The 22,089-nt window shown below is 38.7% G+C and overlaps 9 protein-coding genes across 9 annotated transcripts; 5 read left to right on the forward strand and 4 right to left on the reverse strand.

Moving 5' to 3' along the window:
• Nucleotides 1-2,079: 2,079 nt before the first annotated feature.
• Nucleotides 2,080-3,279, reverse strand: SWD1 (COMPASS subunit protein SWD1; the record flags this gene model as incomplete). Its single annotated transcript, XM_020213479.1, has 1 exon — nucleotides 2,080-3,279. One exon carries the CDS (start codon nucleotides 3,277-3,279, stop codon nucleotides 2,080-2,082), a length of 1,200 nt encoding a protein of 399 aa, XP_020072806.1.
• Nucleotides 3,280-3,539: 260 nt separating this feature from the next.
• On the forward strand, nucleotides 3,540-4,254 carry CYBJADRAFT_121484 (emp24/gp25L/p24 family protein; the record flags this gene model as incomplete). Its single annotated transcript, XM_020212356.1, has 2 exons — nucleotides 3,540-3,755; nucleotides 3,823-4,254. 2 exons carry the CDS (start codon nucleotides 3,540-3,542, stop codon nucleotides 4,252-4,254), a joined length of 648 nt encoding a protein of 215 aa, XP_020072807.1.
• Nucleotides 4,255-5,432: 1,178 nt separating this feature from the next.
• CYBJADRAFT_165182 (uncharacterized protein) lies at nucleotides 5,433-6,155 on the forward strand. Its single transcript, XM_020213923.1, has 3 exons — nucleotides 5,433-5,577; nucleotides 5,620-5,957; nucleotides 5,983-6,155. The coding sequence occupies exons 2-3, from the start codon at nucleotides 5,749-5,751 to the stop codon at nucleotides 6,080-6,082; spliced, it is 309 nt and encodes a 102-aa protein (XP_020072808.1). The 5' UTR covers nucleotides 5,433-5,577; nucleotides 5,620-5,748; the 3' UTR covers nucleotides 6,083-6,155.
• Nucleotides 6,156-10,689: 4,534 nt separating this feature from the next.
• On the forward strand, nucleotides 10,690-12,740 carry CYBJADRAFT_187526 (Zn(II)2Cys6 transcription factor; the record flags this gene model as incomplete). The annotated part of the gene is made up of 2 exons (XM_020217268.1): nucleotides 10,690-10,892; nucleotides 10,970-12,740. Exons 1-2 carry the CDS (start codon nucleotides 10,822-10,824, stop codon nucleotides 12,738-12,740), a joined length of 1,842 nt encoding a protein of 613 aa, XP_020072809.1. The 5' UTR covers nucleotides 10,690-10,821.
• Nucleotides 12,729-13,919, reverse strand: EFB1 (translation elongation factor 1 subunit beta; the record flags this gene model as incomplete). Its single annotated transcript, XM_020213229.1, has 2 exons — nucleotides 12,729-13,493; nucleotides 13,840-13,919. The coding sequence occupies 2 exons, from the start codon at nucleotides 13,917-13,919 to the stop codon at nucleotides 12,941-12,943; spliced, it is 633 nt and encodes a 210-aa protein (XP_020072810.1). The 3' UTR covers nucleotides 12,729-12,940.
• Nucleotides 13,920-14,089: 170 nt separating this feature from the next.
• On the forward strand, nucleotides 14,090-15,355 carry SFH1 (Sfh1p). Its single transcript, XM_020217024.1, has one exon. The coding sequence runs from the start codon at nucleotides 14,260-14,262 to the stop codon at nucleotides 15,280-15,282; it is 1,023 nt and encodes a 340-aa protein (XP_020072811.1). The 5' UTR covers nucleotides 14,090-14,259; the 3' UTR covers nucleotides 15,283-15,355.
• Nucleotides 15,356-15,456: 101 nt separating this feature from the next.
• On the forward strand, nucleotides 15,457-15,936 carry CYBJADRAFT_159787 (uncharacterized protein; the record flags this gene model as incomplete). The annotated part of the gene is made up of 1 exon (XM_020213480.1): nucleotides 15,457-15,936. The coding sequence occupies one exon, from the start codon at nucleotides 15,457-15,459 to the stop codon at nucleotides 15,934-15,936; it is 480 nt and encodes a 159-aa protein (XP_020072812.1).
• Nucleotides 15,936-16,915, reverse strand: TAD3 (Tad3p). The gene has a single exon (XM_020213924.1). The coding sequence runs from the start codon at nucleotides 16,892-16,894 to the stop codon at nucleotides 15,950-15,952; it is 945 nt and encodes a 314-aa protein (XP_020072813.1). The 5' UTR covers nucleotides 16,895-16,915; the 3' UTR covers nucleotides 15,936-15,949.
• A 2,684-nt stretch (nucleotides 16,916-19,599) lies between these two features.
• Nucleotides 19,600-21,929, reverse strand: BUD6 (formin-mediated actin nucleation enhancer; the record flags this gene model as incomplete). The annotated part of the gene is made up of 2 exons (XM_020216097.1): nucleotides 19,600-21,867; nucleotides 21,921-21,929. The coding sequence occupies 2 exons, from the start codon at nucleotides 21,927-21,929 to the stop codon at nucleotides 19,600-19,602; spliced, it is 2,277 nt and encodes a 758-aa protein (XP_020072814.1).
• Nucleotides 21,930-22,089: the final 160 nt, after the last annotated feature.

Raw genomic sequence — 22,089 nt, forward strand, 5'->3', positions numbered from 1 at the left:
TGAGGACAATGTGAGTTGGGAAACTTGTGTGTTAACCGAGAAAATTACAACAAAAATCAACCTAGAGATCAATGTAAACAGGGCCTAGTTTCCCGACTAATTTGCACTCAAATACATAGAGCATTGCCAATGTACCAAAATATTTGACATTAGCGTTAACCATTAACGTAATCATATTAGGATTAATAGTGGTGTTGGCTACTCATCAATCTTTAGTATATTTTGGAATTGACCATGATCAGTTCCCTCCTATATTGTGGACCAGTTGTAATCTAGATCATCGTAATGGTGATTATGATCATGCCCACTTTGACCATTATGACTACGATCGAAGATTACGACTAACCAAACCGATGGTTTATAATCTTGGAAGCTAAAGCCGATAGTCCACATGAGCCTGACAACGTAAAGGTCCAAAAACAGGGCTATATACACATGTTTCCATTCTTGGAACATTAATAAACGATCTAGATTCATCGCGAACCCTGAAAGGTCGGAGTCATCTACGTAGATTTGATATTGGCTCTTTCCTCTGCAAAGTTCATATTTGGTAGGAAGCTAAGCACCTTAATTTATGAAACTGAAACATGTGTTAGGGTTAGTCGGAACTCAAATAATCATGTTGAGCCTGTCATGACCATAGCAGAAGGGCCTCGAAGAGAAGCTCTGAGGTAATTTATAAGCAAGACATATCCAATGAAGTACTTTAATTGGGATTATATGACGACTGAAGTTGACTGACCGAGAGGAGCCACTTGCCATCTGCCTATGAAATAACTATCACATAGCTCATTATTGTAGAGACCTTCTATTATTTGAAGGAAGGTGTGAAAGCGAAAAAGAAGATTCAATTGGATACCGAAACATAAGAAGGCTCCAACTGCTGGTAGTTCGTGTTTTGGAATATTGCAACGTCTTCCATTTCTAAAATTTGAGGGCTAGAGAATTAGTACGCAGTTGAGTTTTCCAGACCTATTTAGTCTTTTATCAGCTGCGCAGTGTACGCCGCTACTGGCACTATATATTTATATATATACTAGGTTGACTAGATTGATATTGGTATCAACCTGAAGACTAGCCTGGGCCAAATATAGGCATTGCCATCGGTCGACTCAGCGGCAAACTAAGTGGTTGACCGTTGTGCCCGAAATTTCTGATAGTCCTTGGTCTAGGGCGCGCGCAAGGGGGAAGGGACTTGATTCAAAGCCAATTCTCTCTCCTTTCGAGACATTTCAGAATAAAACGCAACCGTCAATTATACGGATAGACTAGTACATGATCATCAGAGTAAGAGATGGTCCACATTGCTGGGTATATTTCAATACACCATGGAGAGCACTACCGAAATATCACCTTGATCATTAAAAGGACAATAGAATGAAACAATTTCTCAAAGCATAATAGTAAACGAAGTACGTTGTAAGTAGTTCGTTGAAAGGTGTGATTGAAAGGCATGTCCCGTAACGAACTCCTATTTGACGTTTCTCATGGACCAGAACATGCCTATAATTTATCGTTTGATTCGGTCGTTACGGCGCATCTCTCTGCATTTGCAGCAGCCTGTGTTCTTCCTATATAATTTCGGCCAAGTAACCAAAAGACCCGCAAAGACGAAAATAATAGGCTTCAAGACCCCAAAAGGTCGCTTACATAGCCATCATAACAAGTTACAGATGCTAACAAGGCTGTTTGTTGTGTTCGTATGAGATATTGGGTGAAGCTTCGACTCACCCCAAAAAGTTCAAATTACCTGTAAAGTAATTATATCCCGCTCGGTCCTCACAATAACTCACTATTTCGCCTCCGTAATTTACTTTCCGATCACCATAAAAGCCAGCCTTATACAGACTTCTTGAGAAGTAATAAATGAAATTGGGCTTTAAATTGCCGGAGAAAGACGACCATATAATTATAGAAAAGTGCAATAGAAAGAAAATATTCCAAAACATTTAGCAGAATGTTTTCACCAACTTCAGTACCGAGTAAACTCCATGGATTACTCTTACGGCTTGCCAAACATCATACGGTAAAATACAGTCCATAGTTTTCAAATATTAACAAATGAATTCCTTGCACACCTTATATGTTATCCGTTGATATGGTTTGACCATACTCAATTGGGATCACAAAACCTTTTTCCTGTACATTGCCTCTGGCGTCAGTTCGTTCCTTCGATATGATGTCGATATATTCGTCCTCTTCATCCAATTGTTTTTGATTAAGTTCATCATCTGGAACAATGTCAAATTCATCTTCTTTCTCTTGGTAGTCAATGTTTTCTTCAATTTCCACAAAGTCTGGTGCCAATGCGCTCCATTTTTGTGGAACAACCAAGCTCCACATATAAATCACACCACTATCCATCCCAGTAGCACATATAATGCATTTCTTATAGTTCCAGTCAACGTCAACCAGCTCTTCTTTAGGTCCTTCGAGAATCTTGTTTAAGAAGAATTGAGATGTTTCCCAAATATAAATGTTATGGGCAGAACCAAAAGCCGAGGCTATAAGATAATCACCACTGGCACTGAACATAATCGAGTTCCACTGCAGTCTGTTAACAACGTCTTGATATTTGTTTTCAACCTCAAAGTGCCAAAGCTTAGGTTCGGTATTGAAGTCGGGGAGGGTGACTTGCCTTATAATTCGATCTGACGAATTAATGGCCATCTTTTCACCATTCGAAGATATGATGATGTTCTTTATACTTGAGTTTGTCACTTTTTGATTGAATATAACTGTGGATGATTCTCTTGATATCACGCTTATTAATCCTTTATTTGTTCCAGTCACTATGTAGTCACCACTTGGATGGAAAGTAGTAACCAAAACCGTGTCTTCTTGAAGAGTTTGTATCGTATTATCTGACTTGACATACTTCGGAAAGTTATCGTACAAGGATACAACGAACTCTTGTGGATCTTTAGGGTTAAACTCACTGTTCCATATCGGACCACTAAAGTCAAACTTTCTCACTGCTTTACATGTTCTCAAATCCCACACCAAACATTTCCAGTCTCTGGAGGAGGACAGAAGATAAGTTCCACACTTTGACCAGCATAGCGACTGAATTGGTCTGACGTGTCCAATAAGCTTCCTTATAACGCTTTTTGTGTCATTGTCAATTATGAGAATAGTTCCAGATGAGAGACCTGACGCTAAGTAATCCCCTTGTTGATTGTATTTCACAAATACCGAGTGTCCAAAGGAGAGGGTATGTGTGATACTTTCTGGGTACTCTTTTAAGGCAGCGAATGGATCAAGAAGCGATAAATTCATCGCTGGTCTGAATGCAACACACACACGACGGTTGAGGATGATGTTTGCATAAGTAGCCCACTAATATAAGCTCAAGTGAAAAAAAAAGCATTGTCAAATATCAAGTGTGTGTGTAGCAAAAGAAAAGTAAAAACGCGTCTCTTGGTGTGGTACCTACCAGATCATTGAGCACTTTTGAAGGACGTGTCAAGGGAGGAAAAAAAAAAGACTGAACACCTGTGTAATACACGTAACAATAGCAAATATCGAATTACTAAGAAATGAGACTTCAAGCATTGTCAATTCTGTTGTGTATCTTCTCTGCAGTTAATGCCTTCCATTTTTACCTTTCTGGTGGAGAGAGAAAGTGCTTCTACAAGGAGCTATCCCAAGGTACCGTGTTGATTGGAAAGTACGATGTTTCTATTTTAGATCCAACCACAGAAAGTTTCAAAAAGGCAACCAGCGATCAAGTTGGAGTTGTTATTGATGTTGAAGTAAGTAATTTTGAACACATTAGAGTCTCACTATAAGGACCAGCCTATACTAACTATTATTGTGCAGGAGGTCTTTGATAACGACCACAGAGTGGTCCACCAAAAGGGTTCTCCAACTGGTGAGTTCACTTTCTCAGCTCTTGACAGTGGTGACCACAGAATTTGTTTTCAACCACAATCTCAAGGATGGTTGGCTAAGATCAAGACTAAAGTCGACGTTGATTTTGAACTCGGTAGCAGTGAACAGTACGATTCTAAGAAGAGGGGTACTGTTCAATCTTTGACTGACAGAGTTAGAACGCTCAACGAAAAGGTCAATGAGATTAAGAGAGAACAACAATTGACCAGAGAAAGGGAGGCAATCTTTAGAGACATGAGTGAGACCACCAACTCTCGTGTTGTTCGTTGGTCTATCATTCAATTAGTGGCATTGGGTGGTGCTTGTGTTTGGCAGTTGAAGCATTTAAGATCATTCTTCGTCAAACAAAAAATCCTCTAAATCAGTTGTTTAACAGACAGAAGTTTCAATTTGTTTTACTGAGATCTTCACCATATACACATTAGATAACAGGATTTGAAATGCTTCAATATAACCATTTGGAAGAGGTGATCAGATCTTGTTATTTCTTACTTATCGTGTTTCTTCTTAATAACAATTAAAAAAAAAAAGTTTGTGTTCCTTAAGTTTTAACTCTCATATATTCATCCCTAAATCTGTTAACATCTTTCCTTTAGCTTATAGATTTAGGGTATGTATCGGTTCTAATGCTCCGACACCACTCCAGCCATCGTTTACCGAAGGAAGCAAGCTGAATAACTTAGTATATGTATGGATTAATCTACGAAAATTCTACTTACCACCGGTACCTACCTTAAAGGAGACCATAATATCTTTTGAGGCAAGGCTTTTCTACACATTAGGTGGAATTTTAAATCTTCCTTTATGATTCCTTTCTATAGGGTAGTTTCTAGGAACCACCTAAAGACATTGACTCTTCACTTAGTCATGGTTAAACATTACCTATAGCTATCAATGACAACAACTATTAGAATTGGAATGATACTAATAAAAATAGCAAACAGATTTTCAAATTTCCCCAAAGTATACCGAAATGTAATTCACACTCGAACTAACACAAAGTGTGAGTATGTAATCTTTAATGCTTCCTGAGATATAGCTATTCATTGTTTGTATGGTATAACTAGAAAAAACGCATAAAATTGCTTATATCTCAACAACAAAATAAACTTTGGAAACCCTAACACCACAAAGCACTAGATGTCATCTCTAGCATCGTATATTCCAACTTTAAGCTCGATTGGATTGGTGGTTCTTCTGAAATAACCTAGGATGTTCTTGTTTTTATGTATAATTCTGGTTTTTCGTTGCCTCAGCAATCGTAAAAATGTTAGGATGCTTCCTAATTATGTAGGTATTGTTTACATTTTGAATTCTTATCAACAAAAAATGACACAAAACCAAGACAAGTCTCATACACAAATACATAAAGTTCGAAAGATAACAGAAGAATGGTCACAAACAAAAGATTGAACAATAAAAGCAGAAATCTTGGAGGACAACCAAGGAAAGGACCAAGAACTCTTCATGGAACCTTCTAACTACGTCCTCAACTTGAGGAAGAAACATGAGCGGCTAATCCAGAACCACAGCGGCAACTTCAAACGAATGGAGATACGACATAACAAGAGGACACACTAACTGGCCTGCTATGAGAACAAGATACAGAACCAAGAAACTTCCAAGTACTGTCACAGAATACCCACCTAGAGATCACAAATGTACCACAACACCCGTCATTATCTGAACCTGAACCTGAACCTGAACCTGAACCTGAACCTGAACCTGAACCTGAACCTGAACCTGAACTTGATAATGGAACTATACCTGATCGAATAAGAGGTAGACGAAGAACTGCGGCAAACGTAGCAGAAGGAGCGTTAGAAGAAAATAGACGTGGTGGTGCTTTTGATTATGATCCCAACTTTGAATACATCATTGAGGATGACACCAACGGTTTTAATGAGAATGATGACCCAGTTTATGAACAACAACAACAGCGGAGACCACAGAGACCACGGAACTCAGTTTATAATCCAGGTGACCTTGAATAATGTTGTGATTATTGTCAAGCTCTTCTTATCGATACTGATTTACCATCTTTTTGCTGTTATAGGAACAAAGTCTTACTGGGTGAGATATTCAAAGAACCTTCACAGTACTTGAAGGATATCTGATTGGATCCAATCACATCCAAATATTCTCGAACAATCAATACAACTCTTTCGCTATCATCCTTGGATTCTAAAAGTACTGGTGATTCGAGAGATGGGACTTATTCAATGACTATCAACAGCCGTTTATTCCATAGAGTTGATGGTATGATAGCTCACGAAAATGGAAAAGAGAAGTTGGAAGAAACTCATACACTAGATCCAGGCTTGGCTATAAATCGTCATCTTGGATTGCTTAGAGGTGTTCTTCAAAACGATGAAGAATATAATAAACTTGAGAATTATATTGGCAAAATTGGTGGATTTCTCTCTCAACACAATCGTTATACACCGCTGTTATATACCGTTAGAGAAATTGTTCAACAGGAGATTACAGATATGGGATTAACAAGAGAAGAGACTGTTGCTGAATTTGTCAATATTGAACCAACAGCACCAACAAATTCAGAAGATCCTACTTCTCTTACCAGAAGTTAAAGAGGTTGCCTTGGTACGCAGAAGCAATAACAGCAGAACATACTTCAATCTCAGTAAGTATGAAAGAAGATCTACAGGCGGCTTTACTTTTATCAATTAGTCGTGCAAGAGTGTCTTTTGATCATTGAGATGTCCTCTTTCAATAGATAAGGCACGACACAAAACTTTTCCATACTAACAGGACTCGGATTAGTATCATTCTAACATGTCCATATCATACACACGCCTGTGACAACATATACGAACTCTTACGCTACCGTTTTAGAAGATTCTTTAGGCGTTGATTTCGTTATTTTCAAAATCATCATTTTATTAACGAGGGACCAGGCATCAAAGTCAATACCCGACGGCTGCGCAGCGTAAGTTGATACTCTGAAGATAGCGGTGATTCGAGGTATACCGGAGCATTTGCAAAGGTTCAATCGCGTTCACCGTACGTTTTTTAAAACAAACAGAATAATTGTGATAACTGAATTAAACCTTCAGAAAGATTTAAGATTTAATGAATATTAACACAATCTAAGATTCATGGTATCACAAGAGCGGGATACTAATCAGGAACAACATAAATACAATGGTAGTTGATATACCACAGAACAAACACCTTGGTTTAATTCGATTTTTGCTAACCGTTTACTTTTCACATATTTATTTTCGATAAAACCTTCTTTTATCCTCACCATTCATCTTTGCTATAACCAATAATTAATAGCATATCGCTGTTTTCCATTGGTATAACCAAAGAATAACACTAAAAAGCAAACAAAAAAAGACAAAAAAATACAAAAACACAAACACAATAGACCCAACGATCACCCCAGCCATTAATGAATTCCAAACTAATTTGAAAAGCTCAATTTCTTTGAAATCTTTTCTTAAATATTTTGGTCCTCCTTACTCTTTGCTTTTTTTCTATTAAGGTCAATTGATCTTGATAACTGTTTATTCAAACTTAGCTATTATCGGTCTTTATATTGAAAAGGAATACCTTGTTATAGAGTGTAGTTTTTTTTGATTTTTCTTTTTTCGAAGACAGCAGTTTCTCAATTTATCCTCACTTTAAATTGAGTTCCAGTTTATTATGTCCACAATAAAATTTCACGACCAGAAATCCAAGATCATAAAACAAAATTGAATCATACATGGGAACCTGACAAAAAATAGAGGCAACCTAATGAACTGATACAAACAATCAAACAAATCAAGTCTGCTCTCTCAATATAAATAAAAAGAAAAGTTACTCTATATCAGAGTTTTCGATCATTGAGCAAGAAAACATAATTAAAGGATTTGTATGTAATCAATTGGCAACCAGAAGCTTTTAGTAGTGATTGTATAGAGAAATTTGGAATGATGGTTCGAACATAAAATGTGCAAGATGGAAAAGCTGATTCTAAACATCCCAGGTTGCTATGTTTAAGCGCCAATGGGGTTTTCGCAGTTATTTTAAGAATACTTCGTAATTGTTTGTAGTTTTATTACCTCGAAAGTATTATATATAAATGAAGGCACTGTTTACCAAAAAAATAAATTTTATTAGGATGAGTGTTCTTTAGTAATTTGTTCTTTAAAAGTGTAACAGCATATGGGGATGAAGAAAGTAATACTTTATTATTGGCATATCATAATTCGTGATGCATTAGGATGTTTTACTGCTCTGAAAGCTAAATATGTTTGAGTGAAAGATTAATCAATAGGGAACCATCGTTATCATTAAATAGTGAAAGTCCGAGTAATATGAGAACCAATATTAAGAACATTTCTTTTAGGATTTAAAAATAATTTAGCATTTTTATGTGGGTTTGGTGATTCTGAATTAAACTTGTCTGTAATGAAGTAAATTCGAATAGTATATTGGGATCACTTTGTATATTTGGGACACTGGGTTACGTTTGTCATCTTTTCTCTGATTAGATGACCAAAATTTCAAGCTGAGAGCCAGTTTTGTAGCTTTAATGAACGTTTGCAATGTGCACTTGCTCAGACTTGGAATCTGTTTTCAATCTTTCGTCCTGTTTCCTTATAAAGTTAAACGCAATATTTATTAAGGATACGAACAACGTGAGTTTTGTTTTCTATACCATGGAAACCATAGGTGGACTATCTTTAATAAAAAAGAGACATCTAAATAGCTGAACAAAGATAACAATAAAATAGTATCAAGGGAAAAGATGGCTGAAATAAAGTAATTTATTTTGTAGTTAATGGCGAAGAATTAAAGATATTGGTATTTTCAAAACGAAAAACAAAATCAAAAAAAGACTTTAGTGGAATTTGTTTATTCGTAAGCTATTTTCAATAGTAGAGCGCATAATGCAATCTAGATTTAGTATGGTTCTCAAGCTCTTTTGTTGTTGCCTTGCTGTTATGTATATTAATTTCATGTACTCTATATCAGCATCAAGAGAGGCCATTTTTCACTAAATTTCAGCTGGAAAACAAACATATATAAGAGGTTTACATTACACGAATCAATGAAGAAGGATTTCAAAGTTTGGTGTTCTTTCGAGTTAGGTATTGCTGAATTGTGATGGACATGTAAGTGGGTGGTATGAGGATTCACGTAAATGGAAGACAATTTCAAGTCGAACTTATCTTTGAACGTACAACCTCAGTTCAATAAAACAGAGGGCTTTAAAATTTCTCGAAAGGTGAAGAGCATAACAGAAAGTGTAAAAATCCAAGAAGGAAAACCCACCGATTTACCAAATGACAATATTTTCTTTTCATGTTCATGTTTTTTACGTTGTCCAAATTTCTTCTGTATTTAGCTTCTTTGTTGGAGTATGTGTGTGTCTCTGTGTGTTTTCTGCTTGAACTTTCCTTTCTCTATGTAAAATATTGTTTGAGAAATCCTGAGCAGTAGTAATATATGACCCTAATACTCATCATTCATCATAAGTTGGCGTTATATGTTTAACTGTCATTTGAAATTTGGTGACTTGTTTTTAATGTGGGGTACAACATCTTTAAGAACAACATATTGGTTTCAAAGAAATTTCAGATGAACATGACTATATGTTCAGTAGGAGAAGCTAGAATGTACAAGTTTGATCTGTAGTGCTTCTGTACGTGAACACGATTTGCTCCTTCGCCAACGCTCCGGTAAAATCTCGAATCATCGCTACCTTCAGAGGATCAACTGACACAGCTGGGCTCGTCGGGTATTGACTTTAATGCCTGGTCCCTCGTTAATAAAATGATGATTTTAAAACTAACGAAGTCAACGCCTAAAGAGTCTTCTAAAACTGTGGCATAAGAGTTCGTATATGTAGTCACAAGTGTGTGTATGGTGTGGATATGTTAGAATGATACCAAGCTAAGTCCCGCTGTTGTGTTAAGTTTGTGATCTCTGGATGGGTATTCTGTGACAGTGCTTGGAGGTTTCTTGGTCCCGTATCTTGTTCTCATAGCAGGTGAGTTAGTGTGTCCTCTTGTTATGTCGTACCTCCATTCGTTTGAAGTTGCCGCTGTGGTTCTGGATTAGCCGCTGATGTTTCTTCTTCAGGTTGAGGACGTCGTTGGAAAGTTTCATGAAGAGCCCTTGGTCTATTCCTTGGTTGTCCTCTAGGGCTTCTGCTTTTGTTGTCTCATGTTTTGTTCCTGACCTTCTTCTGTTATCTTTCGAACTTTAGGTATTTGTGTATGAGACTGTCTTGGTTTTGTGTCATTTTGTGTTGATAAGAATTCAAAATGTAAGCAATGCCTATAAGAATTGGAAACATCCTAACATTTTTACTATTGCTGGGGCAACGAAGAACCAGAATAATATATGTAGAGCAATACGTCCTGAGTTATTGTGAAGGAGCCACTGATTCAATCAAGTTAAAAGTTGAAATGTAGGATGATAGAAATCAGTTCTAGTGTGCGGTAGTCTTAAAGTTCCTCAACTTTATGTGGTTGTGATATAAGCAAATGTATGCGTCTTTCTTGATTAGACCACACAAACTCTGAATTGTTATATCTAAAACTGTATAGAAGATTACATCTTCATGCTTTGTATACCTCTTAGTTCCAGTATTAACTACAGTTTGGTGTAATTTGGGAAAATCTCAAGACCGGTTTGCTATTTTTATTACTATTATCCTAATTCTAATTAGGACGTAGTGATTTGTGGAGCGCTGCTTTGACTTCCCGTTGTGAAAATATCTTTCCTACACAAATGCATGCTACTGGGAAATATTAACCGATTAGGGTAAAAACATCCACTCTCAAAAGGGCAGACCCCATCAGGCCCGGGAGTTTTCAATAAAATAGGTCGAGTACAAAATATTTTCATTTTGTGTCATATTTTCAATCTGGCGATTTATTTATCAAACAGACAAGAGATCCAACCATGGCTGATGCAACTGATCAAGCTTCGAAGATCAAAAGAGTCAGAACTGGATGTTGGACATGCAAGAAAAGGTATGAGCGTTATGGTGCGGGGGGCTGTCTTTACATCACGAATTCTCGTGTACTAACTTACACTATTTCCAACATAGACGTAGAAAATGCGATGAAGGAAAGCCAGAATGTAATAACTGCATCAAAGCAGGAAGAAAATGTGAAGGGTATGGGCTGAAGCTCTCATTTGATGTTGATGATAGCAGAAATAGTAAAGAACCCAAAGTGAACTCAAAAGGTGAAGTGATTCACGGATTCAGAGGTAGACCACGACTCAAAGAGAGTCTTTCGAAGAGAGAGTTAAGAGCTGAAGAGCTCAAGGATGATACGAAAAAAAGGAAACTTACTCCATACATTTCAGAGTCTACAAAAACAGAGCCTCCAACGAGTACATCTATAGCATCAGTTACGAATGAAAATGTGAACCCTAGTGTTTTGCTCAACAATGTCAACGTCAATGTTAACCATTTTGAACCTTCCAGGATCAAGATTGCCGATGAGTTCCACATTTTCCATGACCTTTTCCCCTCTGGTGTTGCTGATGAGCAAATTCCATCATTTATCGATAACTTACAGCACACGGACTTGATGTCTCATCTTGACCATCTTGATGATGTACGGGATGGTCACCAACCTGACATTTCAGCCAATGGTAATGGTGCATCTGGGACAAAGATGACTGACTATGAGGAAAATATGATGATCAAGCATTTCTTTAAGAGACTGTTACCACTCTTAGATGCACACCCAAGTACCCCATGGCCCCAGCTTGCTTTGAAGTATTGTGATTTTGAGATTGCCAAAAGTTGCTTCATTGCTTTAGCATGTATCCACATCTATGAGACAAAAGGTGTCCAAGAATTTTATAGAACTGGTATGGTTTATGTTAACAACACCTTAGAATACCTGATTCAATACCTGAAGGGTAAAAGTGAGGACTCCGAAGGGGATGAGGATACTCTAGACGTCCCAAAGATTATCAGCAATTTGAAGAAACAGCCAATTGAAAAGAGAAGATCCAATTTCTTTGTCATTTTGCTTCTCATTCATATTCATTTTCTATTTAGTGTTGTTGAATCTGGAAGGTCGGCCCTGGTGCGTAACTTTAGCGAGTTGTTTGCTGCAATTGTGAAGGATGCCTCTTTCAAACCATATTTGGATCAAATAGAGGAGAGTTCCACTTTAATCGCTAACCTTTCCTGGTTTGATACCATTGCTGCGCTTGTTTCGCCAGATTGCAGACTTCCGTACTGCGATGAGAATTGGTATGGTATGAAGAACTCACCAAAGTCACTTATCAAACTTATGGGATGTCCTGGAGAGATAATGAGAACAGTGTCAAGATTTTGCAGGTTAAGGAAAGAGATGAAGGACAATTATAACATTGTTGATCTAAGTACCGAGAACAAATTCAACGCTCTGAAGTATGATCTATTGAGTTATAGAGACTATGTGATCTATCAAGAGGACATTTCTGAGCTAGAGAATTACAAGAGATTGAAGTGTGCACAATGTTGGGCTCTTGCAGTTCTTGTAAACCTTTACAAGTTAGTGAAGCCAGATGACCAGGTGACTGTGAAGGCCATGGTGAACGAGTTTATCGAAGTTTATTCATCCATGGAGACCTCATCACCACAGATTACCCAGACTATTTGGCCAATTTTTGCCATTGCATGTGCGTCTACTACTGAGTATCAACGTTCAAAAGTTGGACAATTGCTTGACAAGTTACATAGCACGATCAACATGGGTACAGTAACTTCAATCAAAGCGATAGCGACAGAGTGTTGGGAAACTGGTAAAACTTGGGAGGAAGTACTTGCAGGTAAAGAGTGGTATGGGTCTGGTATTGACTTTCTCGTTGTGTGAAAATATTAATAGTCATTCTATACGACACGAGCAACAAAAAACATACAGTGTACATATTTTAAGAATTCATAATACATTAATGCCATATTCTTCATAACATAACCTTGAATAAGTACATTAGATAAAAGGTATATATTATAACCCTTTAAACAACAATAAAGAGAGATAATACAGACAAAAGATCAAAGGGGAAGACCTGCTTACAACTTTTGCATAGCGGCAATATCGGTGGATTGGACGTGGTCCTCATCCTCCTCAATTTGCTGTTGCAACTCATCCAAAGAGATCTTAGCATCCTCAATGACAAGGTTGATTTGCAACTTCTTGATACCGAAACCAACTGGAATCCATTGGTGAGCACCCCAGGTCAAACCATCCATCTCGATAGCCTTGACGTTGGCCAACAACTCTTCCAAATCAGTCTCGTCATCCCATGGCTTAACATCCAAAGTGACGATGGACTTAGCAGCTGGCTTTGGACCCTTAGCAGCCTTCTTAGCAGCGTACTCAGCCAATCTTTGTTGTTTCAACTTCTCAGCCTCCTCATCAACTTCATCATCGTCGGAACCGAAGAGGTCAACATCATCGTCATCCTCCTCAGCAGCAGCAGCAGCAGCAGCTGGAGCCTCACCAGCTGGCAAGGACTCGAAGTCCTCAGAGAATGAGGCAATGTGGTTCAACCATCTGGTCAAAGCTGGGTACTCCTTTTGGAAAGCCTTGTAGGTAGTAACATCAGCTTGGGTAGCCTCAGTACTGCAGTTTATATGTTAGTATAAGAGAACACATAGAAGGGGAAGGCAAAGAGAAGAATTAATACAATGGACGAATAAAACAATTCCAATCTCAAATTGTCAGGAAAGTGAATCTTGAATGGGTTTGATACTCATGCAGTGGGTCTTGAGTCCACCTCATAAACATGGACCAATTGGATCATCATTAAAAGAGAAAGGAAATGAGTTAAGCGTCGTCGTCATCAACAAGAGACACCGTTATAGGATCTCTTTCTTTTCCTCGTGGAAGCGAGAGAAAAAATAGGGCCAAGAAGATGATTGAAGAGAATCTAATTTTAACCTTCCAAAAACACATTTATGTAACTTACCCAGCAACGTAGGACTTCTCGTTCAAGAGAGTGTTCAATTGCTTCAAAGTATCAGCCTTAGAGAAATCGGTGAAGGACATTTTTTCAGTTAAGTTGGTTAAAAGAAGAAAGGTCGAAAAGAGTAGAAGAAGAAAGAAAGTGAAAGATGGAAAAAATTTTTCTTTCAAAAGGGCAGGAAAAACGTCGAACGAAAACACTGCACAGCAAAAAAATTAGGAAAATAATTAACGACACATGGCGGAATTAACAACCTTCTTGTTACGTAAGCGAGAATAACTTTCCGTGCTGGGATTTACACGTGTGACTGTTCCATTCTGATATTTACGCTGCAATGATCAGCTTCCGACAAATTAGGGCAAAATTCAAAAGGATTTCCCACCCAATCGAATATGTAAACAAGGAAGAATAAGAGGAACAACAATGGAGAGACCGATTGCACCACAAGCCTTATCGACTTCGTTCCAGAACCGAGTGAGAAACGAGCAGACTGCTCTTTACATCGAGGCTGTTCCTACGAGATCGACAAAGAGAACGAAGACCGTTGTTAATTATGCAGAAGTTGAAGATCTAAACTTTGACGATGATAACGACGGTAACTTTGAAACTGGCAGCTATCGCTCGTATGGGCATGGCGGATTGAGCAACGGTGGCGCATCGAACAATGGGCAGACCCAGAACGTTGGTAAACTGGCAGTAAAAACGAGACATGTACAATTCTCTGAGAATGATCTAATAATGAATGCTCAAAACGAAGAGTTTATGATTCCGATCCGAATCGACCTGGAATACAACTCCAACAGAATAGTGGACTTCTTCATGTGGAACTTGAATGAATCTCTGATAACCCCAGAGCACTTTTCCCAAATAACAGGACAGGACATGGACTTACCAACGTCCATTCAGCAGCAAATTGCATCCTCCATCAAGTCACAAGTTGAAGAATATACGAATCTCGTGACGATACAATTGCCAAAGGATATAGATATCCATGTGATAATTAACATGTCATGTAACCTGGACAAGAACTTATACGAGGACAAGTTCGAATGGGATTTGACAAGTGAGCGTGTAACGCCAGAGGTATTTGCAGAATACGTGGTCAAGGATATGGGACTCCCTCTAGAGTTCCTCCCAGCAATCGCACACACTTTACACGAAACCATACTCAAGTTGAAAAAGGATTGTATAGATGGACGCTTGCCTCAGGAAGTCCTCAACCAGTCTGCGTTTGGATTCGAAGCTGGTATCAGATTAGACCACGAAACCCTAGGTGCCGGATGGACTCCAAGCGTTGAAGAATTATCTACATGGGAAATTGAAAAGAGAGAAATGGAAAGAGAGAGAAACATCAGAAGATTGAAGAGAGAATCCATGAAAGGAGACGAAGGCTCTCATAAGAGAAGAAGTTATAGAAAGAGATATGAGGACTTAGATATTCGTTAAGCAATTCTCTTTTCTATTCTCCATGAGATTAATGGGTCAGGCACGTATGTTGATATTTTTTTCATCCGAAAAGACATCAAAATGTAGTTTTACCGCGTCTTTTGTGTACCTTGCAACCGTTTCGCGTCTCATAAGGAAACACAAATTGGACATAAATAAACATTCAAAGTAACAATGGTTTCTGAAGCTGAGGTTCTTACGGCTTTCCTTCTTGAGAGGCTTGATTTCGACGAGCTGTTTCCAGAGGGAAAGTTCAGCAAGAACTTCAACAACGCCCCAGATGAGATGGTACAGGAGTTTCACAAGACTTTGAAGAGAAGGTATTTGAGAAGGCTCGACAGAGTCAATGCCGTTGTTCAACAGATTTCGAATGACGAAGCCAAGCGGATCAAAATCTCTGAAGAAGAGTTAGCAAAGAACAAGACGGCCAAAGCTGACACCGATGATATAGTCGTGAGATTAGACGATGTTTCGAAATTACTGGACAAGGAGATCGAATCCTTAGAACAGGAAGTTTCGAAAGAGCAACGGTCACTAGAAGATCTATTGGCAGAGTTGGAGAATGTTGCCATACCCAAGACTGAATCTATTGACAAGGAGAGCTTAAGCCGTCTTATTGAATTGCTTGAGAAGTTCGAATCTCTACAGGAATGAATGGAATCTACTATTATGCATTGACATTTTCATCCAGGTCAGCGACTTGATATTCATCTCCAATCCATTTGAAGACTTCAAATTTGGAGTTCAAGAGCTTATGATCATGGATGGTGTAACCAGGTCCGGACTCAGGATCCAGCGCACCAGTCTTTGGACTTTGTTTGAGGTAAAACAACCTCGCTATTCTTGAATGGATCAAAGCCATTGCACACATAGTACAAGGTTCATGTGTCGTATAAACGTGATAATTGTTACACAGGTAGTGATGATCAGAAGGATCATCGATACTTTCACGTCTCTGCTGTTCATATTCAGACACCAACTGGATACATCTCATCACACTATGGTCTAAAGGGTGTCTATGCCTTTCATCATTAGAAGATGCAATGACAGCGTTGGTTAGCGGATCCACAATAACTGTGGAAATGGGCAACTGTTCACAACATTTCGAAGAGTTTGTACATATTAACTGCAAATCAGAACGTATGTGGTCAAAGTTAAACACCATTTCGTTAAGAATCTGATCGTTTGGATTGCCCTTCCATACCAATGGCCAATAGAGTTTACCCCATTCCAAAGCCATATCTTTTGTGGGTGGACAATGTGCTGGGACTTGTCTCACCTCGATGGTTTCGATTCCAAGTCCCTTTTCTCCAAGAAGCGATACTACTTCTTCACGTGAGGCCAAATCGACACTGCACAATATCACCGTCAGTAGACCATCTTCCAGTTTTTGTAGTCGCTTAACATGTTGTAAGGGATGTGGATCATCGTTGCTCATATCCCGTATCAAACCTAGCACCTTTGGCGAATCATGTGGTTGTATCTTTATGGACCATACATCGACAAGAGAAAGCTCAGAAGACGTTCTTTTATTGCTTATTTGGAGCAGTTTATCATCTACTGTACAGTGGATATAGTCTATTCGATGCTTATTCTTTCCTTTTTTAACCATTTATCAGTAGCCTGGGGGGGGGTTCTAATGTGGTGATCTCTGCCCTCATCGATGTCTGTTTTTTTTTTCTCCTAGCTTTTTGTATGATCCACCATGAAAACACTGTCATCATCTAAAGCGGGTGAACAGACATCTATACCCACAATTATGGAACAAGATGATGGTTTCAGATCACTACGACAGTTTGCTAAAGAGGAATATGATATTAACCTTGAGGATTGCGACTCTGAGATGAAATATTTACTAGATAATGTCTTGATTATTAGACCCTTCAACAAACGGTTATCAATGCAGGTAAACGACGAATGGTCGTTTCACCAACTCCTACACCATTGCCAAGTTTATTTAATCAAATTAGGGTACAATTCAAACATACTTGTGGAAGGATATGCAACTGGAAATAACGAATCAGAGTTGTTCTCTTCAACATCGGTAGATTCAGTTAATAACCTGAGAACGTACCCATGGAGAAGGCTCCATATGATATTGGGTTGTAAAACCATGGCTGATATCTTACTGAACACTGCAGCATTCAGAATATCAGAGAATAAGAATTGCATGGTCCAGCTGCTTGGGGGTACACTAAGGAAAAGGTATTCTCAAGTTTCTTCAAGAGACAAGTTCACCCTTACACAGTGCTTGTATAAGCCAATGTCAGAGAGAAGGAGAATGAACCCAGTACCAAATACAAAGCTGTCTTTCCTTCAAACTGTTTTCAAAGAGGAATACAAGAAGTTGAAACATCCTTCCAGAACTCCAAAGAAGCTGGTTCCATTCAGTCATTTGGCTCTGATTACTATGAAGAATCACACAACGTGTAGATACTTCCTAATTTTTGACAATATATGCCCACAACCACAATCCACCGACAATTTGGAAAGGGCTGTACCCAAGTCCAATGTGATGAGATTCTGCTCTGTGATATTTGAGAAGGTAATACCTTTGGCGATGCTAGGCTCCAAATCGAATAAGTCTCATATCCTGCATTGTTTGGCAAAGCTCATCAATGGAGAACGGGGATTTGGAATTCGTCTGGTAGATATAATATCTGGTCTAAAGATAAAAGAGATACCATGGCTCGGTAAGAATTACTCTGGGAATATCAATAAGCAAGATTTTGTCAAGAGACAGATCATTTTGAAACAATTTATTGAGTGGTTATTCTCATATTTTTTCCCTAGGTTGTTGACGTCGTTCTTTCACATCACTCATATATCGACATCTAAGGACCTCTTATTTTATAAACACACGACATGGAGAAACGTGTCTCAAACCTTCACAGATTTTTATCGAGATACCTATTTACAGCCTCTCCCACAGTTCGAGAGTATAACACAATCAGAGTCCAACATGGCGATGATGTGTACAACTAGGGTCATGCCAAAGAAGAACAACGACTTTAGGGTTATCAACATTCCATTGAAAGGGGGAGATCTCTCAGAGATGAAAGAGTACCAAGATCATGTGACGAATGAAGTTAGACCAGCAAGAAGAATCCTCAATAGACTAAGACTTGCACATACCACTTTCTTCCCGCATCTGACTTCTATCGATCAGCTTCCACGTGCAATTGCCAATTACAGAGATGATCTTGTATCGACATATGATGGCCTCCCACAGCTTTATTTTCTCAAATTTGATGCAAAGTCATGCTATGATACCCTCCCAAAGGAAAAAATCATGAGGATTATACAGTCACTTGTGGATAAACATAAGACATATTCAATTTATGAAGTGAGGAAGCTTGAACCAGATGGATCCTCAACTTGTTCAAGATACTTATCCACATTAACAGATCTGAAAACGTCTTTGGCAGATAAACAAGGGACTTTTATACAAGGGAGAACTGCTTGCACAACACTATCTGGTAGTGAAATACTCAAAATCGTTGGCATTCAAGTGCAAAACACAATCACCAAAATTGGCATTTCGAATTTCACCAGAAAGGATGGTGTTTATCAAGGATTGCACCTTTCGAGTCTCTTTTGTGATCTTGTATACGAGGAGTTCATTGAGAGGAAATTGGGATTCCTCAAGTTTACGAATTCGTTGATTCTTCGGATTGCAGATGATTTCTTAATCATATCTCCTTGTCTGGACTTGATATGTAAAGTTGAAACAATTGCAAAGGATGGTGTCGAAGAGTATGGACTTGAAATTAACCAATTGAAGACTTCGACGAACTTTGATTCTCAAAAACAGATCGAAAAGGAGACAAGCACAACTTTTTGTGGGTTTGATATTTCCCATGCTACACTTGGGGTCGTTAAGAGATTTGATGATCTGTGTAGTCCGCATACAGCGTCATACTCAAAAACTTTGACAAAACTGTGTCATATATTCAAATCAAGATCAGCTTATAACACACTAAGCTTGAAAGTCAATTCCAAAGAAGTGATCTTAGAACAGCTTAGGATCCTATGTGAAAACATTGCAAAGTCGTACTGCAAAAGCACAAGAGGTTTCAAACCTGATTTATACGTATTTGCCAAATTCATTGACAGTATCATTGAACACTGTTATGAAAAGGTTGATGCTCCATCTGAGTTTGAAATCAATACTAAGGAACTTGTGTTGGGCGTTTTTTTAAAAGAACTTCAAAAGAAGAACTCAAAACATTCTCAGTGTATTAGTTATATCAAGCTTCTTCAAAATGGCTATGTTTGATAGGTCAAGTCAATGAAAAACGGAAATACCAGCCATTTTCAGAAAGGAGGTGGAAAGTTCGACCTCAAGTTTTGTTCGTCTTTCATACGACGTACTCTATCAACTTCTTCAATTCCACCACTTTTCTTGAGTTTACTATCTTCGACAAAGCCACCCAGCTCTTCCTCAAATTTGTTCATCATTGCCAACTGTCTCTCCTTTGCTCTAAGTTTCTCAGCCTTTTCAATCGCCTCAACACGGCTGTCATGGTTTGGTTTCAAAGCTTCAACTTCTGAGAGGAGTGCGTCTCTAATTTGAGGAAGGCTTCCGGGTTCTGCCAAGGGCAACGTTGTTGTTCTTGTTCTCGGGTTTTTAGTTTGTTCAATACAACATTGTCTCACCAGATCATAAGTCTCTGTGGCTTTAGCAAGATCCTCCTTCAAATCAAATGTCAAATCCTCTTGCAGTGTGAGAAACTGTTGCTCTTGACAAACAGTATCCAGTTCAGATTCCCAGATCTTTTTCCAGTTTGGTTTCTCAGTCTTGATATATTCTACCATATTATCCAAGTCACCCTGCGCCTCATTAAGTTGTTTTTGAACATAGTCCAGCTGTTTCTCTGAAGGGTGTGCACCTCTCTGAGCAACATCTTTTCTCAATGCCTCGATTAAATCTTGGACGTCGTCAAATTTCGTGAGTAACTCATCCGAATCCTTAGATAACTTCTGCTGTGATTCCTCCATGTAAGTACGAGTCGAAGCCTTAGAAGAGTCCAACGATAATGACTTGAAATCGTTGACTTTCTGAAGAACCTTATCAATGGACGCCTTGAACGCCATTTTGTTTGAATTATTGATCTGCTTAATCACAGAAATTTCATGTCTGATGTTCAAGAGGTCAGACATATCCGAGAGGATATTAGCAGTGTTCTTATCCTTTGTAGTACTTGGATTCTTGATTTCCTTTTCCAAAGGTTCTTTTCCTGCTTCATGTTGCAATGGTCTTTGTTGTTGCGGTTGTTGTTGTTGAATGGTGACAGAATTCTCAACCATTTCTTCAAGCTTTTTCAGAATATCTGTAGTGGAGCTATCTATATAATCACGTGTACTCTGAAAAAACTCCTTTTGTTTCTCTTGGAACTGTTCCATCAACTTTTCAATGTTCTTGTTAACAGTTTCCATTATGTCAGCATTCACACTGACATTTAACGAAAGAACGGAACCATCCTCTATACTTGAAAACATGGACTCTTCTAGCTCATAAGAAACACCAGCATCTTTGTCCAATATGAGAATATCTGGAAACTGACCTGAACCAGGAGAATATGCAAACTTTTCCACAAACAACAAGCGCAATGTTGTGAGTGTAATAGGGGCTGTCAGCTCACATTTCTTCACACGATCACGAATCTTCAAAAAAACAGTGATAGAATTTGATTTATTGCCAATCTTGCTGACCGGAGTTGACGTGGTACTCAAATTACTACGTCTCATATTGCTCTTGGTTCTCTCCAAGATGGAAGAATCTGGCAATTCAGGGTCCTTACCAGGAGAAAAACTCGTGAGTTTAGCGTATTGATAAGCAGAGAATCTTCTTGAAGCACGACGTTGTAAAGAATCCCCTTTCTGTAGTTGTTCCAAAGCATTGTTTGTATGTCTTGAAGCTGTTTCTACATTGTCCGATACAGCTCTGTGCGACGGGGTTGGTGTATCTCCAACTGATGTATCTCCAGCGGATGCAGACCTATGTTTAGGTATTTCAATCTTTGTCTGGTTTTGATGCTGTTTCTGTTTCTGTTGCTGCTGCTGCTGTTGTTGTTGTGATTGCTGTGAATCTGGTGAATGCAAAAACTTTTGCTTCTCCTGTTGGAAGCTTTGTTGAGAGACAGAAACAGCAGGAGGCAAAGAAGCAACGCCGCTGCTTCTTGCTGATGGCTCGCCACTTGGTGTTGATCTCAGCGAATCTCTAGCTTTATTGGCTTTCATCGCACGAGCCAAGTTCTGCTTCGTCTTGAGGCTCTGTAATAACGAGACAATGATTTCTCTAATCGAAGGCAAATACTTATCAAGGCTCTCCTGTGATGGTGTCTCACATAGTGCTTCTTCCAAGACAACCCGAAGTGCATGTGGAACATCACCCAGGTCACTAACATTAACACCAGCATTTGTGAAGGCTCTACACGCAACCTTGAATTCGTTACCCAACTGAACGTAAGCATCAGATATATCGGTTTCGGATGCCGATCCCTTAGCCCATTGCGTAAGGCTCTCCAATAAATGCTTCGTAGCAACAAGTAACCTCGTAACACTGGACTCGATGGTACTCAACTTCGAACAACCTGTTAGTTCTAAGCGATACTTCACAACGCGATTGGTTTAACCGCTGACATTGGAATGGAAATAACATACTGAGTGTCTCTTCGACGGTGACTGGGACATTTTGTGCCGTCTCGAATTGCTTGTTTACCTATCCCTCGTAGTAAAAACAGTCCCTATAGGCGTGGTCCCCACTGCTGAGCTGTGATTCGTCCTCCTGGTCCTATTATGGGT

This window comes from Cyberlindnera jadinii (genome assembly GCF_001661405.1).
Source record: "Cyberlindnera jadinii NRRL Y-1542 unplaced genomic scaffold CYBJAscaffold_1, whole genome shotgun sequence".
Taxonomy (NCBI): domain Eukaryota; kingdom Fungi; phylum Ascomycota; class Saccharomycetes; order Phaffomycetales; family Wickerhamomycetaceae; genus Williopsis; species Williopsis jadinii.